We start from the raw sequence: 21747 nt of genomic DNA on the forward strand, positions 1-21747 counted from the left end.
TGTATCCTGGTTTCTGTGGGTTCTGGAGATGCACTCTCTGGCCCTCAAGCTTATGCTGCAAACACTTTGTCTACTGAGCCACATCCCCACCCCCACCTCTATTTTGACACAGTCAAATATAACCACCATCTTCATGATTGTGCTTGGATCTGAATTCATGACTAGGAGTTTCCTCTGTGCTATAGACAAATACCGCCCCCCCCCCCCACACACACACAGTCTTGAGTCTTGCCTGGTGCTTGTGAGCTTTCATTTTTTTTTTTTTTTTTTTTTTTTTTTGGTACAGGTGTGTTTATCATACACTTAGAATTTATCAATGTTATGCCAGCAAACTGTTTTGTAAAAGTTCAGCTCAGGGGTGGGAAAGATGATTTAGCCATTATGAGGGAGAATTGATCTTGCAGAGGATAATTTTCAGCACCTGTGTTAGGCAACTTATAACTGCCTGTAATTTCAGTTCCAAAGGGATCTCAGCCTTTGGATTCTCTCTCTCTCTCTCTCTCTCTCTCTCTCTCTCTCTCTCTCTCTCTCTCTCTCTCACACACACACACACACACACACACACACACACTAAATAAATATATAAATAAATAAATAAAAATAATTCAGCCTGGCAGGTAATGGCACTTACCATCAAATCTGATAATCTGCATTTGATCCCCAGAACCCATGTGGTAGAAAAAGAGAATAGAGTCTTCAAGTTGTCCTCTGACCTCCAAACATATACTATGTTATAGGAGTATCCCCACACGATAATAAATACATAAATAAATATATCCTTATGCCTAAAATGTCAACCTCAAGACTGGATATAGCTCAGTGGTAGAGTGCATACCTGGGTTTGCTCCTAAGCACACCACATAAAAAGAAAAAAGAAAAAGCCCATACAACTGAATGAAGGTTGACATCTATATGGAACCATGGTCTACTTATTTAGTTCCCATTTTGAAGCTTTATGCATGTATATCATTAGTCACATAACCAGTTAACATGGGTTAAATGTAAGCAGGGTGGTTTGAATAAGAATGGTACCCTACCAGGATTAAACTTGTCTTAGGTTTCTATTGCTGAGAAGAGATGCCATGACTATGGCTACTCTTATAAAGGAAAATATTTAATTGGGGATGGCTTACTATTCATTTAGTCCATTATCATCATGGTGGGAAGCAAGAAGGCTCATAGACAGACATAGTGCTTGAGAAGGAGCTGGAGAATTCTCTACCTGGATCAGCAGGCAGCAGAAGAGAGCATGACACTGAGCCTGGTTTGAGCATCGGAATCCTCAAAGCCCACCCCCAGTGATACATTTCCTCTAACACCGCCACACCTACTCCATCAAGACCACGACTTCTAATAGTGCCACTCTCTATGAGCCAAAGGGGGTCATTTGTATTCAAACCATCACAGAACTCAAGTCTCCTTGCTTGATCGCTGGCCTTCATCTATATTTTTAACTGAGACTGGTCTATAGTGTTCTTATTTGGAGAACTCTGTGATGGATTTGGGAATTAATACCTTTATATTTATAAAACAAATAGCCTACATTTTTCTTCAATGGTCTACAATAGTATTATAAGCATTGCAACGAATGATTCGGTCTTTAGAATTCTGATAACACTGTTCTGTGCTTTTCTTGGGGAAGGTTTTTACTACTCCCTGCAAATTCACCTGTCTCAGAACATTGCTAGGCCCCGCCTCTCTGCCCTGCACGGACCCCGCCCCTTTGCGCAGGCCCGGCTTGCCGTCCATCCAACCAATCGTGGAACACAACCGTGGGGGCCGGACTTCCTGCTCTATCAATGCCCCAGCAGTGCAGGCTCCGCCCCCGCCAGGAGCTGGGCCAGAAGATGGCGGCAGCCGCGGAGCTGAAGCTGCTGGAGAGGTCTCTGGGACTGAGGCCGGGGAATAAGTACAGCGCTCAGGGCGAGCGACAGGTGAGGCGGGGCGGCGGGCGAGCGGCGAGTTGGCCCGGAGCCTGCCGGGACTCGAGAGTGGACCCGGCGAGGTCTCTCGCGAGCGGACGCTGCGCCCCACGTGCGTGCGTGCGGGACGGGCCGCATGATTTGGTCTGGACCTCCGGGCAAATGTCATCATCCCTTCTGGGAGCAGACAGCCAGCTCGGGGAGGCGTGGGCAGAGCCGCGGGTTGAGATCCCTCTAGGCGGGCGTTAGCTGCGAATGTTCCTTTCACCCAGCGGCCACCGTGCAAGCAGTCACGGGGATGGAGCGGGTATGCGGCCGGGGACTCGCCCTGCAGGCGGCTGGCTGGCTCCAACACCGGGACAAGTACGGTAGCCGCTTGGCGGCGAGGGCAAGGAATGGGGCCCTGATCATTATGAGGACACATTGGCTTGGCTGTGCAGTGTGCAGAGAACTGAGGAAGTTACCCCGGTGTGGGATTGTGGGGCTTCTGATGAGATGGAAGGATTCCGATTTCACAGGGTGTTGAAAATGAGTTGATAACATACTATTTGCCTTGGAAAGACTGTGTTAGAGGGAGGAATGGTAGTGGGAAACCCACTTTGAATGTGTATTTGGGGGAGTGGTTCCAGATAGCTTGTTCTTGCTTGGGCCCTAATTTTCATTTTTTTTTTTTTTTCATTAGGTACAGGTTAAATTTTTGTTCAAAACGTAGCAGTGTTGTGGGATTTACACTAACTTAAAGTGACACCTGGAAAGGTTCAGTGACTTGCCTGTGACAAGCTGCAAAGGCCACCCTCCCCAGAGGTGATGATGTTCTCTGTCCTCGTCCCCTTTCCTTTGCATCAGTCACTACTGCCACATTTGGCTTAGGAAACTAGCCAAGACATGAATATTCCTTTGAGGGTTATTTAATCTGAGGGACAGTCACCAGCAATTAAGAACCCAACAGAACAAGCACTGGGAAGGCACACAATGAGGAACGGCACAGAGGAAGTGGGGAATTGTTTGTTTGTTTGGGTTTTGAGGCAGGATTTCTTTATGTAGTCCAGACTGTCCTGGATCTGTAGGCCAAGCTGGCCTTGAACACATAGAGATCCATCTGCCTCTGCGAGTGCTGGGACTAAAGGTGTGCACCACCACCCCCCAGCTCCTGGTTAATACTTTTCACCTGGTGTGGTTTTTAATTTTCCAGAGAATCCAAGGTTATCTTCTGGTCTCCAAGGCATCTATGTGGTGCACAGACATACAAAACACCCATATACATATAATAAAGCATTTGAAGTTTAAAAGAGAACCAACCAACTAGTCCTTGAATTTATAGCCCATAAAGGGGGAAAGAAATGAAATGTTTCCTTTGTCTTGTAAGGGTTCCAAAATTGGTTGTAGGTGATGTCTGTGAGTGTTCCCAGAACATGCCTTATTGATTCATGGAAGGGCTACATTTCCCACAGTATCGGTCCTTGTAGTTTTGAGTGAGTGGTTACATGAAGAAGTGATAAAAATTACTTCCAGAAGGAAACATCTGGTTGTTGGCACAAGCATCTCAGGCCAGCTACTCCCCTGTTGTGGTTTTAGAAATGCTTCAAGAGAATTGCTACAAAGCACAAACCAGGCGTGATATGGCACTGGTACAAATAGTCTCCTTAAACTTCCATAGGCTTTTATGGGGCAGGGGATGCAACTCAGTGCAAGGCCCTGGGTTCTATCCCCAACACCACAAAAAAAATAAATGTATAGACTTATTTTACTGCACCAATAAGATTTTAGGTTTGGTAAAGCTGTATAATCTAATTTGTCTAAATAGGTATTATCTGGTTTATGGGTAAGAGCAATCTGTTTTTCTTGTTTTTTGTTTTGGTTGCAGGGTTTCCCTATGTAGCCCAGGCTAGACTGAAACCTGTAATCATCTTTCCTCAGCCTCTCAAGTTGCTGGAATTACAGGCATGGGCCACTACATGGGCCAAGTGTGGGGAGTCATGAGTGAAATTAATGAAGTATTGTGGTTTCTGTTGTATACTCCTAGTTCTAAATTTTGATGACTATTTTTGTAGTGTTTCTTTCTACCAGTTACGTCATCCAGCATGCCATTAAATTATAAATCCTATGACTGCCATTGTCCTAACTTTCAGTTATACATAATTTAGTATTATAGAGTATTTCCAAAAACTGGGGATTTGAGTGCTTAGCTCCAGTTTAGAATCATAATGGTTGTTGTTGTTTTCTGATTTTTTTTTTTTCTCCTTTTAAGATTCCAGTTCTACAAACGAACAATGGTCCAAGTCTAATGGGATTGGCCACCATCGCAACCCATCTAGTCAAACAAGCCAATAAAGAGCACTTGCTGGGGAGCACCGCAGAAGAAAAGGCCATCGTTCAGCAGTGGTTAGAGTACAGGACCACCCAAGTAGATGGACACTCCAGTAAAGAAGACATCCACACCCTGCTGAAGGTATCTTGGCTATGTGTGTAGGCTGTACCACAGGAGCCAGGAAGTAAAGTCCCTCTTCCCTGAGGATCTCCACTTGCTGGCCTTCTCTCCCATTCCCCTCTGCACTGAGTGAAATAAGCAAGCTCCATGAGGCACCTACACAGAGACCTAGCAGGGAAGGGAGAGAAGAAGCCATTTAATGACAGTGCTTTAGTTTTGTGTGATACAGAAGCTCTTTAGATTGGTTTGAAACTGCAAACATGCTTAACTATACAGGCTCAGACTTCCAGGTACAGTCTTAAAATGGCTAGGTGGTAAATTTTATGTTGTGCATCTAATCTTAATTAAAATATTAATATATACTGATATATATAGCAAAGTGTTTGAAATACATGTTTATGTATTTTATTTTGTATCTGTAGTTTGTGTGTATGTGAAGATTGTGTGCATGCCTGTGCAAGTGGGGTCAGAGGTCAACCTCAGGTGTCTCCTATTTTCTGCACATTGTTTGGTTGAGGCAAGTACTCTCACTAAACCCAAAGCTCATGGATGACTAGAAAGGTTGGCCAGTGAGCTCTGGGGATCCACATGTCTCTGCCTCCATGAGGGTTACAGGCGTATAGTACTGTGTCCAGCTTTTATGTGGATGCTGAAGGTCTCACCTGAAGTGAGGTGCCCATGCTGTGTTGTGTGCACGCACTTACACTGAGCCATCTTCCCAGCCAGAGTGAGTACGGTTTACACCTTATAAGAATGAAACATTGCCCTCTGACGTGATCATAGATAGCATTTAGAATGTCATTTCTGTTGGAGTTTTGTTTTTTCTCTTAGACAGTTGGCATCTGGTTTGTGATTTTTTTTTTTTTATTGTCAGGTTTTATTGTTTGTTTGTTTCCAAAAGAGTCTCCACAATGCTCTCTCCCCAGTGTGCCCGCCCCATTCTCCTAGGTGCTGAGGTGAACCACTGCATGCACCTTAAAGATTAAGTTTCTCCAGTTAAGTCTCAGTACTGTTCTTTGGGTAGCTGTCTAAATGTTTTAAGTCATGTACCACAACAGTTTCGTCACTGCTGTTTTTAAATTACGACACTTTTTCTTCTTACAGGATCTGAATTCCTATCTTGAAGACAAAGTCTACCTTGCAGGCTATAACTTCACCTTGGCAGACATCCTACTGTACTACGGGCTCCATCGCTTTATAGTGAGTATTTAGGTGGTGTTTAGCTTCTTTTCTGTAGTATTCAGAATCACATTTAAAAAAAAAAAAATGTTGTGGAATTTTAATCAGGTTTACATTTTGGCTTTTTTTTTTTTTTTTTTTTTTTTTTTAAGTTATTTCTAAGTAAGGTAGCTGGAGACAAAACTTGCCATGTAGTCCATTTGCAGAGCTGCACCCTGTCTTCTACTCTCGACTACTGTATTACTTACTGTATTTTCAGCTTCTGCCTCTGCTCTTCTACCACAGCTGCTGCCTCTGACTCTGTCATCATCATCATCCTGCTACATCCTGCTACACACACATTCTCTCTCTCTCTCTCTCTCTCTCTCTCTCTCTCCCTCCCTCCCTCCCTCCCTCTGTCTCCCCCTCCCTCCCCCCCTTCTTCTGTGCACCTTCCTACCCAAGCTCTTGATCAGGTATCTTGGTTGCGCATCCTAACCTGATGTAATGACTCCAGTTTACTTGCGTGTTTTCCTTACCATCAAGTGTCTTGCCCCTTCTCCTTGACTTTAGCCACATCTTATTGCCCCCGTCGGCTTCTTTGCTGTGCTATATAGTTACAGCCATGCTTTTTGTGTATGAAGAGCTCTGTTTGAGAAATTACCTAAGTATAGCTTGCGAGCCTTAGAAAGTCTCTCACTCTGATTGCAGCAAGGCTTATGTAGTGATCAGCTCTCCTTCCTTCTACGTGTCTGTAGGTGTTTCTCCCTCTGACTTCTCGCCACACAGCCACTCCCTGTCTTTCTCCTTGTTCATTGAATCCTTTGATCCGCAGCCAACCTGCTTCTAACCCCCCAGCCACCTTTTCTCCCACCCCTGGCCTCAGAAGGCGTTTCCCCAGCCCCACACCTCAGCTCCCCTTCCTTGCCAGCACTTTCTCGGTCCTCTCCCAAACCGTTTTCTTTTTTCCTCTCTTCCTTCACATTTATCCTGTAAGTATTTGGTTAATCTCTACATTTTAAATCATGTGTCATCATCTCAAACTTATGTACAATTGCAGACACTCCCTATTTTCTTTTCACTGTTCTTTACACTGTATACGTGTCAGTCATTACTCCTTGTAGTATTCCTGTGAGGTGGGCACTATTAACCGAGACACAGCAAGGTCAGTCAGGTATCATCTAACTAATCGGCAGACCCAAGTCCAGAACCCAGGCAGTCTGTCTTGAGTTCATGCCTTCTTAGATCTTTTCTCTGCCTTTAAAAAAAAAAAAAAAAAATCTGTCAACTCCCCCAACACCCTTCTTCCATTGTGGGTAAAGACCTCATAACATTTGCTATATTTTCCACTTCATGTATCCAGCCAGGGCCTGGTGTTTCCACTTGCTGGGTCCTCTATCTCTTCCTGGGATCTGGAGTGACTGCAGCCTGATTATCAGTCAGTTTTGTTATCTCTGGTCCATGTAAAGAAGATACAGATAAGGTGGGCTCTATGAGATGAGCCTCATGGCTTCTTAAGACCAGGCTTTTTCCTCCTTAATAATTCCATAGTTCCTCAATCTCAGCAGGTTCAGTTTGTCAGCATGGAAGGGCCTTCTTCTGGCTCCTGCCCCCTTTCTGGCTTTGGCTAGAACACCCTAAAGTAGAGATTTCTTTTGTCTGGCATAATTCCTGGCACACCTCTTACAATCAGGCTTCCATAGTAACAAGTAAATGTGAACATTATAGTATGCTGTCCAAGGAGCAGGATACATACATACATACATACATACATACATACATACATACATACATACATACATACACGTGTGTGTGTGTATGTGTGTGTGTGTGTGTGTGTGTAGGTATATTTGCAAGGACCAAGGCAGCTCTTTCTAAGTGTCTTAGTGTATAGAGAAGCCCTTCGTAAACTGAAAGCCACCAGAGTAAGAAGTGATACGGTTAGATTATGCCCTCTTCTGTAGCAGATTCCACATTACCTGACCGAGCCAACCACAGAGCAGAAATACATAAAAAAAAATCATATCTGTACTGAACACACACAGACCTCCCTTGTCTTTACTTCACCACTACAGGGTGACATCTGCTTTATCCCAGAGCAGATGGTGCATTAGATATTACCCGCCTCCTACAGAAACTAATGAATTGTTTCATTCTTAATCCACCGGTTAAGCCATACTTCTCAGTTTGGATTTACTTTATTGCCAGCTATACCCCAAGTTATGTATGGTGATGCACACCTATAATCCCAGCACTTGGGAGACTGAGGCAGGAGGGTTGCCACAATTTCAAGACTAGCCAGAACTGCACAGTGAGATACAGGGCAAAGGAGGCTTTCTGAAGTGGGTGCGTTAGTTTTTCTAACATCTTAATGGCCTAGTTGATTAGCTTTGCATAGCACTCCCTATTATGTACTTAAAATTATCAAGAGTTGTGTACTGTCCACTATATGGGCAGGCACATAAAAGAAGCATAAACCTTTATTTTTCAAGGAACTACTCATCTCATTGAAAAGATAGATTGTTTTACATAAAAATAAAAAAATAGAGAAAATGGAAACAAGAACTGATTTGTGGTCATAATATAATTTGATTATTTAAAGAGTTGGGTAATGCAGGAAAAAGACACATGACAAATGATGTACAGAATGATTGTCCTTGGCTAGCCAGAGAATGGCCATATGATTTCTCATCAAAAAGGAACATGTGTAGCTGTGAAAGGAAGCTTTTCATTACTCTGCTTGTACAGGAAAATGTAGTAGGTGAATGGTCCCCAAATTTAGAAGGAATATGACTCATTTACACAAAGCTAGGAATGGTGAAGCTGGTGTCTTATTTCTTTGTCCCCTCCTGACTCAGCATAGTGGCTTATCCAGATGCAAGATGTTGAGATTAGCAATATTCGGTATTCTGTGTTCCTATTTTACGTTGTGTATCTACAGTGAAATGTAGTGTGTTGTTATGTTCTTCAGGATACTTAGAGTAATTTATGTACATGTGAAGAAAGCTTCATTACAGCTGAAACATCAGTCACTACAGCCTCCATTTATTCCATTCTAGCTTCAATGTTCTTAGTAGCTTCTTGAACTTAGAATGATGATGAGGCAGAATTTATCTCATTTCAAAATGAGAAAAGCCTCCAAGGTAAAGAGGATTTGCTGCTAATGGTAGCAAACATACATTCTTTTAACTTGGGGAGTCCTGACTTTACTTGAACAAGATCATGGCTGGAAGGGCAGTTACATCTCAACAGAGTTGGTCGATTTACACATTTAGCCATGACACATATTTTGGTGTTATTTAATGTTTGAAAGCTTAGTACTGGGAGAAATATGCAGTGACTATCAGCAAGCTAGTGATTACAGAACTCTGAGGTCTGGGCTTCCTGAAGCATGAAGCCATTATTAAGAAGGAAGATTTCTCCCATCTAATTCAAAACAAAGATGATGGTGAAGTATGTGAAACTCATGCACACTACGTGTGTATTTGCATTTTCCTCTGCTGGGCTCCTGCATATCCTGGGTAGGAACCTGTACACCATTGCTGTTCCATAGCAGCGAACAAAATCATAATTTTACAGTACAAAACACTCCTAGCTCCAGCTGCACAGATTCTTGACTCTGAGTCAGGCGTCTTGAAAGGCCTTTGGTTTTCAGGAGACTTGCAATTGTTTCACTCAGTTCTGAATATTAAAATCAGGGTTATCCTAATCTTCAGCCATTTAAACCAATTTATATTTTCTATTCTGGAATGTATATCTTCTATGGTGGTAGTATCTGTTGTGATTAAATGTATTAGGGTTATCATTTTCACAGCAACACTGGATAGAATAATTCCTAAGTCTCTTTGTTGACCATTGCTTTGGGTTTGTACAAATCACAGTGTATGCCCTTTCCCAGTAGAGAGCAGGCAAGGTATTTACAGGAGGAAAGCCTTCTTAAGGAATAGGCCTCATATACTAATACCCTCTGGAGATAGAGTGATGCCTGGTGTTAAGTGACATTTTGTTAATTGGATCTGAGTACACACAGGTGTGAGAACAGCAACTGCTAGGTGTTAAGTGTGACTTGGCCACCTACTTATCCAGCTTTGTTCACTTTAGCAGTATACTGATACTTGCCCAATCCTGTGTTCCTTCCCTTAGTGTTTTGTGTTCTGTAATCAGCATAGTGTGTGAAACAAAACCTTCAACAGTTAAGGAACCTTGGGTCATCAAGTTACCCCTTAGTTACAGGTCTGGCTGAGAAGTTCTGAGATTGGGTTTCACTTACTGCATGTTATATTTTGCTTTGTCAACAATGCCCATATTGTGGCTGTCGATTCCAACTCTAGCACCAACGGCTTTCTTCAGTGATTCTACTAAGCAATGGTCCCTTATAATCAGACTGTGCTTTGAGGTTGATAGAATCCTTTGTGATGCTGTGGCTGACCCGTAAGATTGTTTTGAGCACCAGTGGAATATGGGTTCTTTGAGAAGGGAAGAAGGGAAAGAAATCACTATGAAGCAATCCCCAGAAAGACTATTCAGAGACAGCCTGGTGCCATTGGAAGGATAAAGCCAGGCTGCAAAGAGTTGGCTTGAATGTTTCCCACATTTCTTAGTGGAAAATAAGTGAATCAGAATGTTATCTGTTTGGCTTTAAGGTTCAAAGTAATTACTGAGTTCCAGTATAAACAAAAATGAGTAAGTAGGAGAAAGAGCTCGCGCCACCAGAGACACACTGGCATCTAGGCCAGTGAGAAGCAAGAGGCAGCATTTGCATTGTGTTCCCCCTTATTTAAAAGAAAAAGTAAACTAACTGGGTGAAAGATTTGGTTAGAAAGCCAGTGTTATAAATGGAATAGCCCAGGAATCCCATCAGAACCATTTTTTAAAATAGTGTGAGTTCAGTAAAGATTTCAAAAAATCACTTGCTTAGTTTGTTGACAGTAACTTTATGTGGAAAATTTTTAATGTTTTTTAAAAAGTAGTAGAGGTGACATGACAAGTTCAGTCATCATTTTCTCAGACTCAGACAAAATTCAAGGCCTAAGCAGTCAACGGATAGTAAAGAATGCTCTGATCCATTCAGGAAGCCTGTGTGTTTCTAGTGGAAGAGTGAGTAAGCTTAAATCAACTGAGACTACTATGCAGTAGATCTCCTATCCAAAAATGGTTGGATTAAACTTGAAAATATTAGGATAGTTAGATGATATTAGAATAAAAATCATTTTGTACTTAGGTTGGACTATAGTCCTTTATAGGATGGAACATATGTGTATATATAGATAGATTTATGTCATCAATTGGTATTTTTTTAAAATAATGAGCCTGGTAGCAACAAATACTAGTTTTGTATGTTAGCATATTTTTTACAATATGAAGTATGCAGTTCAAAATCTCAGTGCATAAGCTAAAGACAAATCAAGTAATTATTACTACTTCAGTGTTTGGAAATGTTCATCCTGAAAAATAGTACCTCATGGACTCACTAAGTACAGTTTTGGTGTAATGAAATAGCTCTAAAAGTCTAAGAAGGTTATCGTTTATTCTTTCATTACCACCAAGGCAACTCAGTGGTAAAACACTTGCCTGACATGTCAAGGCCCTTACTATCAACCAAACAACAAAAAAAGGAGTAAATAACCCCAATATTCTCTTGAAGTTCTTGGTGAAATTTGTGATATAATGGTGAAAAGTTAGAAAAAAAACTAATTCATTTACAAAGTATTTTCTCAGTACAGACTAAGGCCGTAAGCCATTGTCTCCTATTTCTATGTTAATGCATCACCTGCTTCTGTTATTTCAAGTGTAAAACTCAAGAATATGTAAAACCATAAATTGTAATAAAAACTACCCTTTATGCTAAAAAAAAAAAAAAAAAAGACTTTCTTGTTCAGTCTTGACTAATACCTAGGGATTTTTTTTTTTTTTTTAAGCTCCATATGATGAGTTCTGTTCCTTTAATGTGGACTTTGTTGGGAGTGGTCTTTGCAGGGCTGCAATTGGAGGAAGCTGAGCGGCCCCAAGTCCGTACCTGAGTGGGGGAGTGTGGATGAGGGAAAGGCTAACTATAGACAATAAAGAAAGAGAGACAGAATAAAGGTCAGGAGGGCAGATCAATCAATACTGAAATGCCACGAGTTTATTTTTTGCCACTCTTATATACCATAACCAAAAAGGGGAACACAGTATCATGTATATGGAACAAACAGACTTTTCTTCCTTACTCATTCTAAGGGTTCAGTAACTACACCTTAGTTCTAACTTCTTGTTCCCTAGCCTTAAGGTCAGGAGTAGCCATACCTCAGATTCAACTTCTCCTTCCTTAGCCTTGACAGTCAGCAGTAGCCACACCTCAGATTCAGGTCAGTTGTTTAGACAAAGACAGTCAAAACTTCCTTCTGTAGCCACACCTTTGACCTTTAGGTCTTGTGACTTGCTGACAGCTTTGAACTCTCCCCCTTCTTAATATAATCAAAAATACCTGTGCTTGTGCTACAGGACAGATGACTGTGGATGATTACATCTTTCTGATAACTAGCCACAGTTACTCCTCTTGAAACAAGATCCGTGAATTTGAAGTTTGTGTGTGATGGTCTAAGCTGAGTTGGCAAGTAAAATGTCAATTAAGAGCCTGTTTACTCTTTTACTGTTAAGGTTGTTTTGTGTTTTGTAATAGTTACTACACTCTAGTTTGTCCTTCATTTTGCTAGGTCCTGTGACTTGACAGGTATTTGTCTAGAGGCACACCCACATACAGGCTTGGGACATAAAGTGCCTCCAGACATGTAGTCCTCTGCTTGAGTGTGAACCTGTGGGGCCCAAGTTCTTTCTGTCTTTATTTTCTTTGAGTTATAGACTTACATGTCCTTTATAAATGTTAAGTTAACCACAGGAGAAGGGGTTGTACCACCCACACATCCTGAGCTTACAGCTGCCAGTTACTGCTCTATTTGGCTTCTTCTTACTGAACAACTTAATTCCAAAATTTGTCTTGTAAATATGTATATGTACATATATGTAATGTGTATATACAAATACTTTTTCCTTTTTATTAAATGATGTTCTTGTTCTCCTGTTAAGTATGTTAGACATCAAAAACTCCTCATTTTTGAAGCTTGCTTAGAAATCAGAAAGAACCATTATCTTAGCCTTTTGAAAGCTCTTATCTCTCTTTCTTCGGTTTTTCGAGACAGGGTTTCTCTGTCCTAGAACTAGCTCTGTAGACCAGGCTGTCTGGAACTGGCACAGAGATCTGCCTTTGCCTCCCGAGTGCTGGTATTAATGCAATGTGCCACCACTGCCTGGCTCATTTTCTTTTTCTAGTAAAATGAAAGCCCCTTTGGACCTCTAAATTCTATATTAATGTCAATTTTTGTATTTATGGAAAGCTTGATATTTTCCTAGGAAGCACATTTGGTTTTGAACTGAGCATAAAATCTTAAATGTATTAACTATATCGGTCACAATTGTCTGCAGCTCTCACTTCTGTGTAAACATGTAGGCTTTGAAAACTGGGAGATTGGGTGTTTTTCTGTTTCTGTCGGTTACCCCCTAGTGTTGACAGCTCTGCTTATGTATAGTGAATATTATATTTTGTGTTTTCAATCTCTACTTAGGTTGACCTGACAGTTCAAGAAAAGGAGAAATATCTTAATGTGTCTCGCTGGTTTTGTCACATTCAGCATTACCCTGACATCAGGCAACATCTGTCTAGTGTTGTCTTCATCAAGAACAGACTGTATGCTAACTCCCACTAGAAGTCCCTGCTGTGCAGCAGCAAGATTAGAAGTGTAATGGAAAATGTATTTTGGACCATGGTTCTAATGTAAATTAATATGATGTCATCGTTTCTTTGTTAATGTTGGTAGAATTTTTAATGTGTAAACTCAAGTCTGGCTGTCCCTTAGTTGAAGCTTTGCAGTTTTTTAATGTAAAAGTTCAACTGTCATCCAAACAAATCACAATCGGGTTACAAATTATCTCGTATTTATAGGTGAAATTTATTTTAATAAAAGTTGCAAATCAGTGTCAAAATCTTAAGAAAAAAAAAAGTCACCCTGTCAGCATTTCACATATGGCTTTCTTGTGTTTTTAAATTTTATTCTCCTCTTAGATGTTTATAGTTTATTAAAATCCATGATCAATTATGCTAAGGATTCAGAAAGGGGAGATGAATATTTGTTCTCAAATGGGATTTTAGTAAATGTGATTTTAAAAATCAACTTTGTTTCTTTCTTTGCTGTGGTCAGTGTTTACCAAGGTGAAGCTACTGAGCCCCCTCCAAGAGGGAGTTAGTTAAATGCATATCTGGTGAGCTAATGACTCCTTTCTCTATATTGAAAGACACAGCGACTTAAGAAGCTGGGCTTCTCCATCCCGTCACTTGGCAGCCAGCCAGCACTTTCAGAATCTGCCATTTCAGCATAGTGAAGAGCAGGGCCATAGGACCCTGTTAACCACAGCTCTGTGCATGCTGTAACTCTCACTAGTGTAATAATAATGGGTTATTGAGCGTTAAAGAGCTGGTCTGCCCAAGTAAGAGAAATAGAATCAGGCATATCATGGCCTTCCATTGCATGTTTGTAACCTGACTATAGGATTGTTGAGTCAGAAAGGATCACAGATGCAAGGCCATCCTAGACACTGGGAAACTGGCCTAAAGAGAACACTGGAGGGCTAGGGTATAACTCAACAGTGAGTGCTTACTTAGCATGCACAGGTCCTGTGTCCAGTCCTCAGAGCCAGGAGAGACAGAGAAGGGAGAGGATCCTAGGTAATATGTTTCAGAGTTCTGGGGGGGTGGGGGGGAAGTAAATTTGGAAATATTCAGCACTGTGGTTGAGTCTTGTTATTCCTAAGCATATGGTTTTTAAATAACAAATGAAATGGTTGCATACTTTAGCAATTATTTAGCAAATATTTAGCAATTACAAGAATTATAGCTCAAAAAAGGAGTGTAATGAGTCAGAATTAGGCCACTCTCACCCTATATTAGTGATGAGACTGGTTAAATAAATGCATCTGATGAAATTCCCCTTCTAAGTAGAGGTAAGGATCACTGATTGTTTCACCTTTGATGATAATCATAAAAACTCCATGTCAGTCTCGTCCCACTGCCATCCCTGAGATGCCAGCTTGCTTGGCATGTGACTCCATTTGAGATAAGAGAGAGGGTGGCAGTGTGCTATCTAATTGTGGAAAAGAACAAGTTCACATTACCACTCATAAAATTCAGTCATTGTTTCCTTGAAGATGTAAAAGATTTCAGATTGTTGTTTATCTTTATGTTTCTGAGACACCCATAAGATGCATCTAAAATGACTAACGTGTGCTGTTCCTTCTGAAATGTGGATACCTCTTTCCTGCTATTTTGGTCTTATTGCCCAAACCTGCTTCGCTGACCATGCAGTGATTGCCCTAGTGTGCATTTAGCACTTGCCACAGATAGGCTTCAAGACCTGGGGGTAACATACAATACATTCTTGCTCTTAGAGAATCTACACTCTAACCACTTGTGAACAGGCTCCTGAGGCAGGGTACACAACAATTCTTTTGGGGTCTGCCTGACTTCTTGGAAGTAAATACTAAGTATTGAATCTAACTTGTGTACTGTGTTCTGGGCCCTGTACTGGAAACTTCATGTTAACTCGTGCTGACTTACAAAGCAAGGAGGAAGGAGGGCTGACTTTGCCACATAATAAACAGTGCCTAAGAGCGTGGTGGAATAAATGAGAATCATATGACCTTTCAGGGTTAGTGACAGCCTGTCTACATTGTTCACTGATGTTCTTGCCCTGGTGAGTTACATGTCTACACTGCATACAGATTTCAGACACAGAAAGGAACTCCAAGTAGGAAAGCATTGCTCTTCAGTCAAGAGTCCATGGGTTCATTCATTCATTAGAATAAATACTAGTTTAAAATAATAAAAAAGCAGTAAAAAAAAAAAAAAAAGGCCACTTGTTCATAGACATTTACATGGAATTCATGTATTTTAGGCCAATTTCCCAGCTAAACACCTCCAGTAAATGGATTATTTCAGTAAGGTTTTTACAGACATAGTTGTCCCCCATCATCTATCTGCTGACAGATAAATGGTATAAGAAACCCCAGCTGATGACTGAAACTACAGGTAGTACCAAACTTTATATATATATTATGTTTTTTCCTGTATATGCATGTATTTGATGAAGATTATAAATTAAGTACAGTAAAAGACATGATAGAGTTAACATTAAACAATTATAACATTTCTGCCACAACAGGTAATTTGGCAACCTGGATAGTTACTAAGTAACTAATGGGTAGCCATAATATACAATGTGGATACACTGAACAAAGGTAATTAGCATTAGGGCAGAATTTCAACATGCTGCTCCGAAATAGTCACAACGTAACATGAATTATTTCCACTTAATGTTTTTGGTCTATACTTGTTAATGGGTAACTAAAACCATAGTGAAATCTTTCATGAAATGGGACTACTGTATATGGGGATTTTCATGTTTTATTTCCTGTTAAACACTCATTTCACCTCTTTATGCCTGTGGGTAGGGTCAGAAACAAACACTATGGGTTTCCTACAAGGACAATGACAGGGTGACTGCAGAGTGAGTAAGAAGGAGCGCCCACTGCCAGCACATGGTGTTCATCTAATGTATGTGATCCTTGCTTGAAGTCGTCCAAAATAGCTTCAAGATATGATGATAAAAATTTATACAGATCTACCATTAGGAAAGTATAGCTCTGCCCTGTAATCAGCTACATGTACATCAACCCAAACGATAAAATATACAACTGTTTGACAAGTAGTCAGATTAGAATCACTGTGAACTGTAGCCTTTTCAGTTATATTTTTTCCTTAACATTTGACTTCATTCCTTAAAAAAAAAAAAAGACAAATGTTACATGAACTTTAATATTAATCTAGCTTTGGCAGAGATGTGGTGATTTAATGGATTACAGCATTTAGCTTTTTTACCCCAGAGAGCAATATTTCTTCTTTCTCTCCATAATTAGATAATCTGCTGCTACCCATTACCAAGGGCACTAAATTTCAAATCCTCTGTACACCTGAACAGGCTGCTACATATCTGGCCATCTTAATTTTAGTCTTGATTTATGGATGCTGAATTACATTCCTAACCCTTCCTGGAGCTCTGGGTGAATTTTATTGCAAAAGCAATGGAGAGAAAAGTTAGCATCATATATCTCTCTTGCCGGGCAGGTTTTTAGACACACGAGGGGCTCCAAATCCCGCTGTTCCGTGTCTTGTATGGTGGATTTATAACACTGTGAAGCCCAGCTCTAGGGTTACACACAAGCATATCACAGATGAGATGGGGAATTTGATTTTGCAATAATGATTACTTGTTGCGGAGCCCAGATTCCTGCAGGCTCTGCTTCTATTCCCCAAACTGCCTGTGAATAAAACTAATTCCTACTGCTTCCCAATTTAGTAAAACTCATCTTTCACCGAGCAGAGGGAGGCCAAAAGAAGGTAGGTGCAAAGTCAGGAGAACCTAAAAGATGAACCAGTTTTGCCGTTACGTCTCAAGTGTCTCTGCTTCCATGATCACACTTCCTTTAGGAATGTTGCTTCCTTGTGAGGGAATAGAAGCCCTGAACCTTTCCAGCTCAGTGGGTTAATTTGATAGTTCCTTCGTGCTGTCGCTTCCTCATCCTCAAGGCCAGGTCCCTGGGGCTTGCCGGTTGGATTATAGATCCTGCAGATTTGGCCTGCCGTTCCTGCTGAGTGTCATCTGTCCCTGCAGTCTTGCCACGGATAAAATTTATTCTCCCCCCCCCCCCACATCATCTGCTTGAGAAATCCATGCCTGGCGGGCCTGTCTGTCCACGTTAAGTCTGAACTACAGTTGCCATACAGCTAATTTGACAAGGCATAGCTTTAAATAAGAAGGCCCCAGGCTTGCTTTGACCAAGACGAAACTTCCAACCCCCAGATTACAAATTCCAAAGCTCCTTTGACGCAGTCTCTGTGATTTACGTTATCTGCAACCGCCCCATGTGTCTTTACGTCTTGCAGCACTTACCTGCCATGTCTTAAAGGTCCTTAGAGACTTTGAAGTTGCCGACTAGCCTTTCCAGTACTGTTTTCAGCATTGAAGCCCCATCTGTCGGATTAAACAACAGTATAGCAATGTCCCTTATCCATAGAGGATACATTTTACAGAGGTTGCCAGGAACCCTAAGTAGTACCTCGGTTAGCTTTCCATTCCAGGTAACAAAAATCCTTAGGATCATTAACTCAGAAGATGGATGTACTGTGCTTCACAGCTTTGGGAGTTCGTGGTCATCTGGGCCCTTCCCTCCTGTTGCTTTAGCATCTGAGATGAGACAGCATATCAAGGCTGGAGATTGTGAGTCAAGCTGCTCATCTCATGGCCAGAGGGATGTGGGGTGTGACGGTGAAAAGGAGAAGAAAGGAGAGGGTGGCATCCCAAGGACATGCCTTCAAGGACATGCCACCAATGGCCTAATGACGCTCTGTAAGGCCCTGTCTTTCAAAGACCCCACCACCTCCAGTAGCACCAGGCTGAGGTCCAAGTCCTTATTGACTCACAGGCATGTGAGGAGCATCACACAGGCATGTGAGGAGCGCCACACAGGCATGTGAGGAGCGTTTCAAATTCCCAACTATAGCAGTGTCATGTAAGAGTAGGGATTTTTTTTTTATACATACACATACCTTTATTAAAACCCAAATTGTAAGTTAGAGATTTTTCTGTTGCTGTGATAAAATACCATGACATAGACTTTATTTTGGTTTATGGTTTCAGAGGGATAGAGTCTTCATGGTGGGAAAGGCATGGCACAACAGCAGGAACAGGTAGCTGGCTGATCACATGCAATGCTGGCTGATCTGCATGCAAGAAGCACAAAGAGCAGGCAGTGGGTGAGTCTAAACACACACACACACACACACACACACACACACACACACACACTCACACCCTTTGTCCTAAAACGTGCCTAAATCCATGACATACTTCTCCAACAAGGCTAACCCTCCTAAAGATTGTCTAACTTTCCCAAATAACATCATGAACTGGGGGACAGATGTTTAAATACATGAGCCTGTGGGGGCATCCGAATCATCACAGGCACAGACAAAAAATTAACAACTAAAATAATAAGTGTGTTGTCATTCGTTTACAGCATGAGTTATTTGTCTGTGGGACTTTGAGTTTAATGTCTTCATTGCAGTTGACCTCAGCGAGCTGACAGTGGGACAGCCACCAATAAAGGAAGCACCTCAACCCTCATTGCCAGGTGCATAGGAAAAGAGTAGCACTTGGCACTCAGCACTGATTCTCTGGCCTTGGTACGTACAGAAACTACCAGAGGCTTCTTCAGATGGATTTTTAGACTCGTTTAGGTTTTCAACTAATGAGATCTAGAGTTGAGTCTGAGAATATGTGTATCTAAGTGATGCTGGTGTTATAACTGTCCTGTGTAGATTTCATTGGGACCACTGGCTCCCAAATAACTATGCGGAGGGTTATTATTAATCATAAGTGGTTGATCGATAGCTTAGGCTTGTTACTAAATAGCTCTTTCATCTGGAATTAACCCATATTTCTTATCTATGCTCTACCACATGGCAGTAACGGGTTTTTTTTTTTTTTTTTTTTTTTTCCAGCACAGCATGTTCATCTGCTTCCTCTGTGTCTGGCTGAAGACTCTGTCCCCCTTCTTCCCAGCATGCTCTCAGTCTGGCTCTCCAGCCTAACCTCCTTCTGCCTAGCTATTGACCAACTGGCTCTTTATTAAACCAATGAGAGCAAAACATCTTCACACTGTACAAAAGGGTTATTACACAGTAGTCCTGTGAGAACCTCCATTACACTTATTTCAGCCCAGAGAATTGTCAGTCTTGAAGGTAGACACACACACACACACACACACACACACACACATACACACACACACCACCCCCAGAGCTCAAGCCTTCCACTTTTGGTGTTGCTGAGCCAAGTTTTATTTTTTCCAACATGATTGGGTGAGATGACTTGGTGACTTTTTTCCCCATGGAGCAGCTGTCACAAGAGCTTCCTCACAACTCACATAGCATCATCTGAATGCCGTGTCAACAGAAGCATCTCTCGGGGAAACTTAGCAGGATTCAGGACAGGAAGGTATGAGATCTATGAGATTGCTTCCACCAATGAGCCTGGTGACGCTTGTTCACAGCACGTTGCTTCATGCCATGCTGATGTTCACACTGAGCATGCCATATGTGTTTCCTACACCAGGAAGTTAATACATACAAATTTATAGGCTTTTACCCCAAGAACCGAAGATCCTCATCTCTTCTCTTGTGTGTGCACACATGCACACAGAAATCTAAGTAAAGAAAATGTAATTTTGACATTTTCAAAATGATGTATAGAAAGCTCCAGTAATCCAGAGATAAGAAAGGCAGTAAAATCTCTTAATAAGAATGGATACAGAATTCCTTGGTTGTGGTTTGGATTTGAAATGTGCGCCCCCACCCCCCATGCTCCTGTATTGAACAATTGGTCCCCAGGTGGTGCTGCTTTTTTGGGAGGTGATGGAGACTTTAGTAAGTGGGGTCTGGCTGAGGGATGTGGGTCACAGACACGCACCTTTGAAGAAAGGGTATATTTATCCCCGTTCCCTTCCTTGCTTCATGTCTCCTGTCTGTTGTAATGTGAGCTGCCCTACTGTGGCCTCAAATTAAAAAAAAAATGCCAAGTAGATGGTACAAAGGCATATGCTGACCTTGACCATCCCAGAGAACAGAACAACTCCACAACATGATAAAGTCTGACCTGATGCTCACAGGTCAGGTTGATCAGGAGGCTCAGATTGGGATGGCAGGAAAGCAGGAAGTTCTCACTGGGTGTTTTCTCCACTGGTAGACTGTACTCTGTGAGAGGGGTCAGCCTTGGTCACCACTCTATTCCAGCTCTAAACACTGTGTTCAATTATTATGTTATTGTTGTTGTTGTTTGTTTGTTTGTTTTGTTTTAGATAAAAACATGAAGGGTTTATATGGCCTCAAAGTGAATGTGTTTTCTCTCTTCCTCTTCCAGTTTCTCTTCCCCGTTATCCACCCACCCCTCACTCACGAATACATACAAAGACAATCTCTGAAGTAGTTCTTCCTGCGACATACAAGTCACACAGGCATTTAGCCTCTTTGTAAAGTGAAAAAACTGATACCTGTTTCAAAGGAGTGCCAGAGGATGAAGTGAATTCATAGTTTTAGGGCACTTACCTCAGTACCTGGCAGGTAGCATATGCTGTGTGAATGTTTGCTCAGGGATGATACAGTTCTGATAGTGAATACCCAGAGTTAGCACAGGCTGCAGAGGTGGGGAGCATAGTCCCCCGCAAATTCCTTATATTTTCTTCGATTGGAGCCGCAAGCTCCAGGGTTCCAAAGGCACCTACCAATTTGATAATTCGCTAAAATAACTATATAGCTCAGGGATGTGCTCTGTTTACACTTAGTTTGATTATAAAGTTGCTCCGGAGTAGCAGCCAAAAGAAGAGTCACAAGGAGACTTGGACTAGTCCTAGACATGTAACTCAGGCATCCTCGGAAAAGCATCTCATCTTGGCATGTAGATGTATGATTGCCAAATGAGAAGTCCACCAAGCTTCAGTGTCCAGAGATCTTCAGAAAGTCACAGGTGGTCATGCCTACCCACATGACTGAACTCAATCCCCCTCCTTAGAATGTGGCTCAAATGTAATTGACCTATGAGTCTACTTTCAGTCACCTTACTAGCATAAATTTAGATGGGTCCTGGGACCACCATGAATAAAAAAGATACTCCTGTCACTTGGAAAGTTCCAGTGATTTATGGGATCGCCTTCCAGAAAGGAGGAGGAGATACCAGACAATTTTTTTTAATTTAAATTTATGTCTATGGGTGCTTGACTGTATGGAGGTTCTGTGTCCCACATGCATGTCTGGTGCCCAAGGAGAGCAGAAGAGGGTGTCAGCTTCCCTGGGACTGGAGTTACAGGCAGCTGTGAGACACCCTGGGAATTGAAATCAGACCCTCTGGACTGCTCTCAACTGCTGAGACATCTCTCCAGGCGCCTAGCCAAATTCTTTACTTATAACTTAGTTGGTGAAGTGAACAGGTAGAGGGAACAAATATAACATCTCGGGGAGGGAAGGTTAACAAGAAAATGGTGGAGAAATGGCAAAGCAAGAAAATCTCCCTGCCTGCCCCTACCTCACTAACTGGCCTT

General features: G+C 41.7%; 1 protein-coding gene across 1 annotated transcript; it reads left to right on the forward strand.

Moving 5' to 3' along the window:
- Positions 1-1803: 1803 nt before the first annotated feature.
- Eef1e1 (eukaryotic translation elongation factor 1 epsilon 1) lies at positions 1804-13527 on the forward strand. The gene is made up of 4 exons (XM_051194418.1): positions 1804-1934; positions 4171-4371; positions 5455-5550; positions 13110-13527. Exons 1-4 carry the CDS (start codon positions 1848-1850, stop codon positions 13248-13250), a joined length of 525 nt encoding a protein of 174 aa, XP_051050375.1. The 5' UTR covers positions 1804-1847; the 3' UTR covers positions 13251-13527.
- The last annotated feature ends 8220 nt before the right edge of the window (positions 13528-21747 follow it).

Source organism: Phodopus roborovskii, unplaced genomic scaffold (assembly GCF_943737965.1).
Source record: "Phodopus roborovskii unplaced genomic scaffold, PHOROB, whole genome shotgun sequence".
NCBI lineage: Eukaryota > Metazoa > Chordata > Mammalia > Rodentia > Cricetidae > Phodopus > Phodopus roborovskii.

What these genes read in the sequence shown, in the direction of transcription:
- Eef1e1 (XM_051194418.1), top strand. Translation starts at nt 1,848, where the DNA reads ATGGCGGCAGCCGCGGAGCTGAAGCTGCTGGAGAGGTCTCTGGGACTG. An exon ending in ACATCCACACCCTGCTGAAG is followed by an intron (nt 4,372 to 5,454) that starts GTATCTTGGCTA and finishes TTCTTCTTACAG; the next exon opens with GATCTGAATTCCTATCTTGA. An exon ending in ACGGGCTCCATCGCTTTATA is followed by an intron (nt 5,551 to 13,109) that starts GTGAGTATTTAG and finishes ATCTCTACTTAG; the next exon opens with GTTGACCTGACAGTTCAAGA.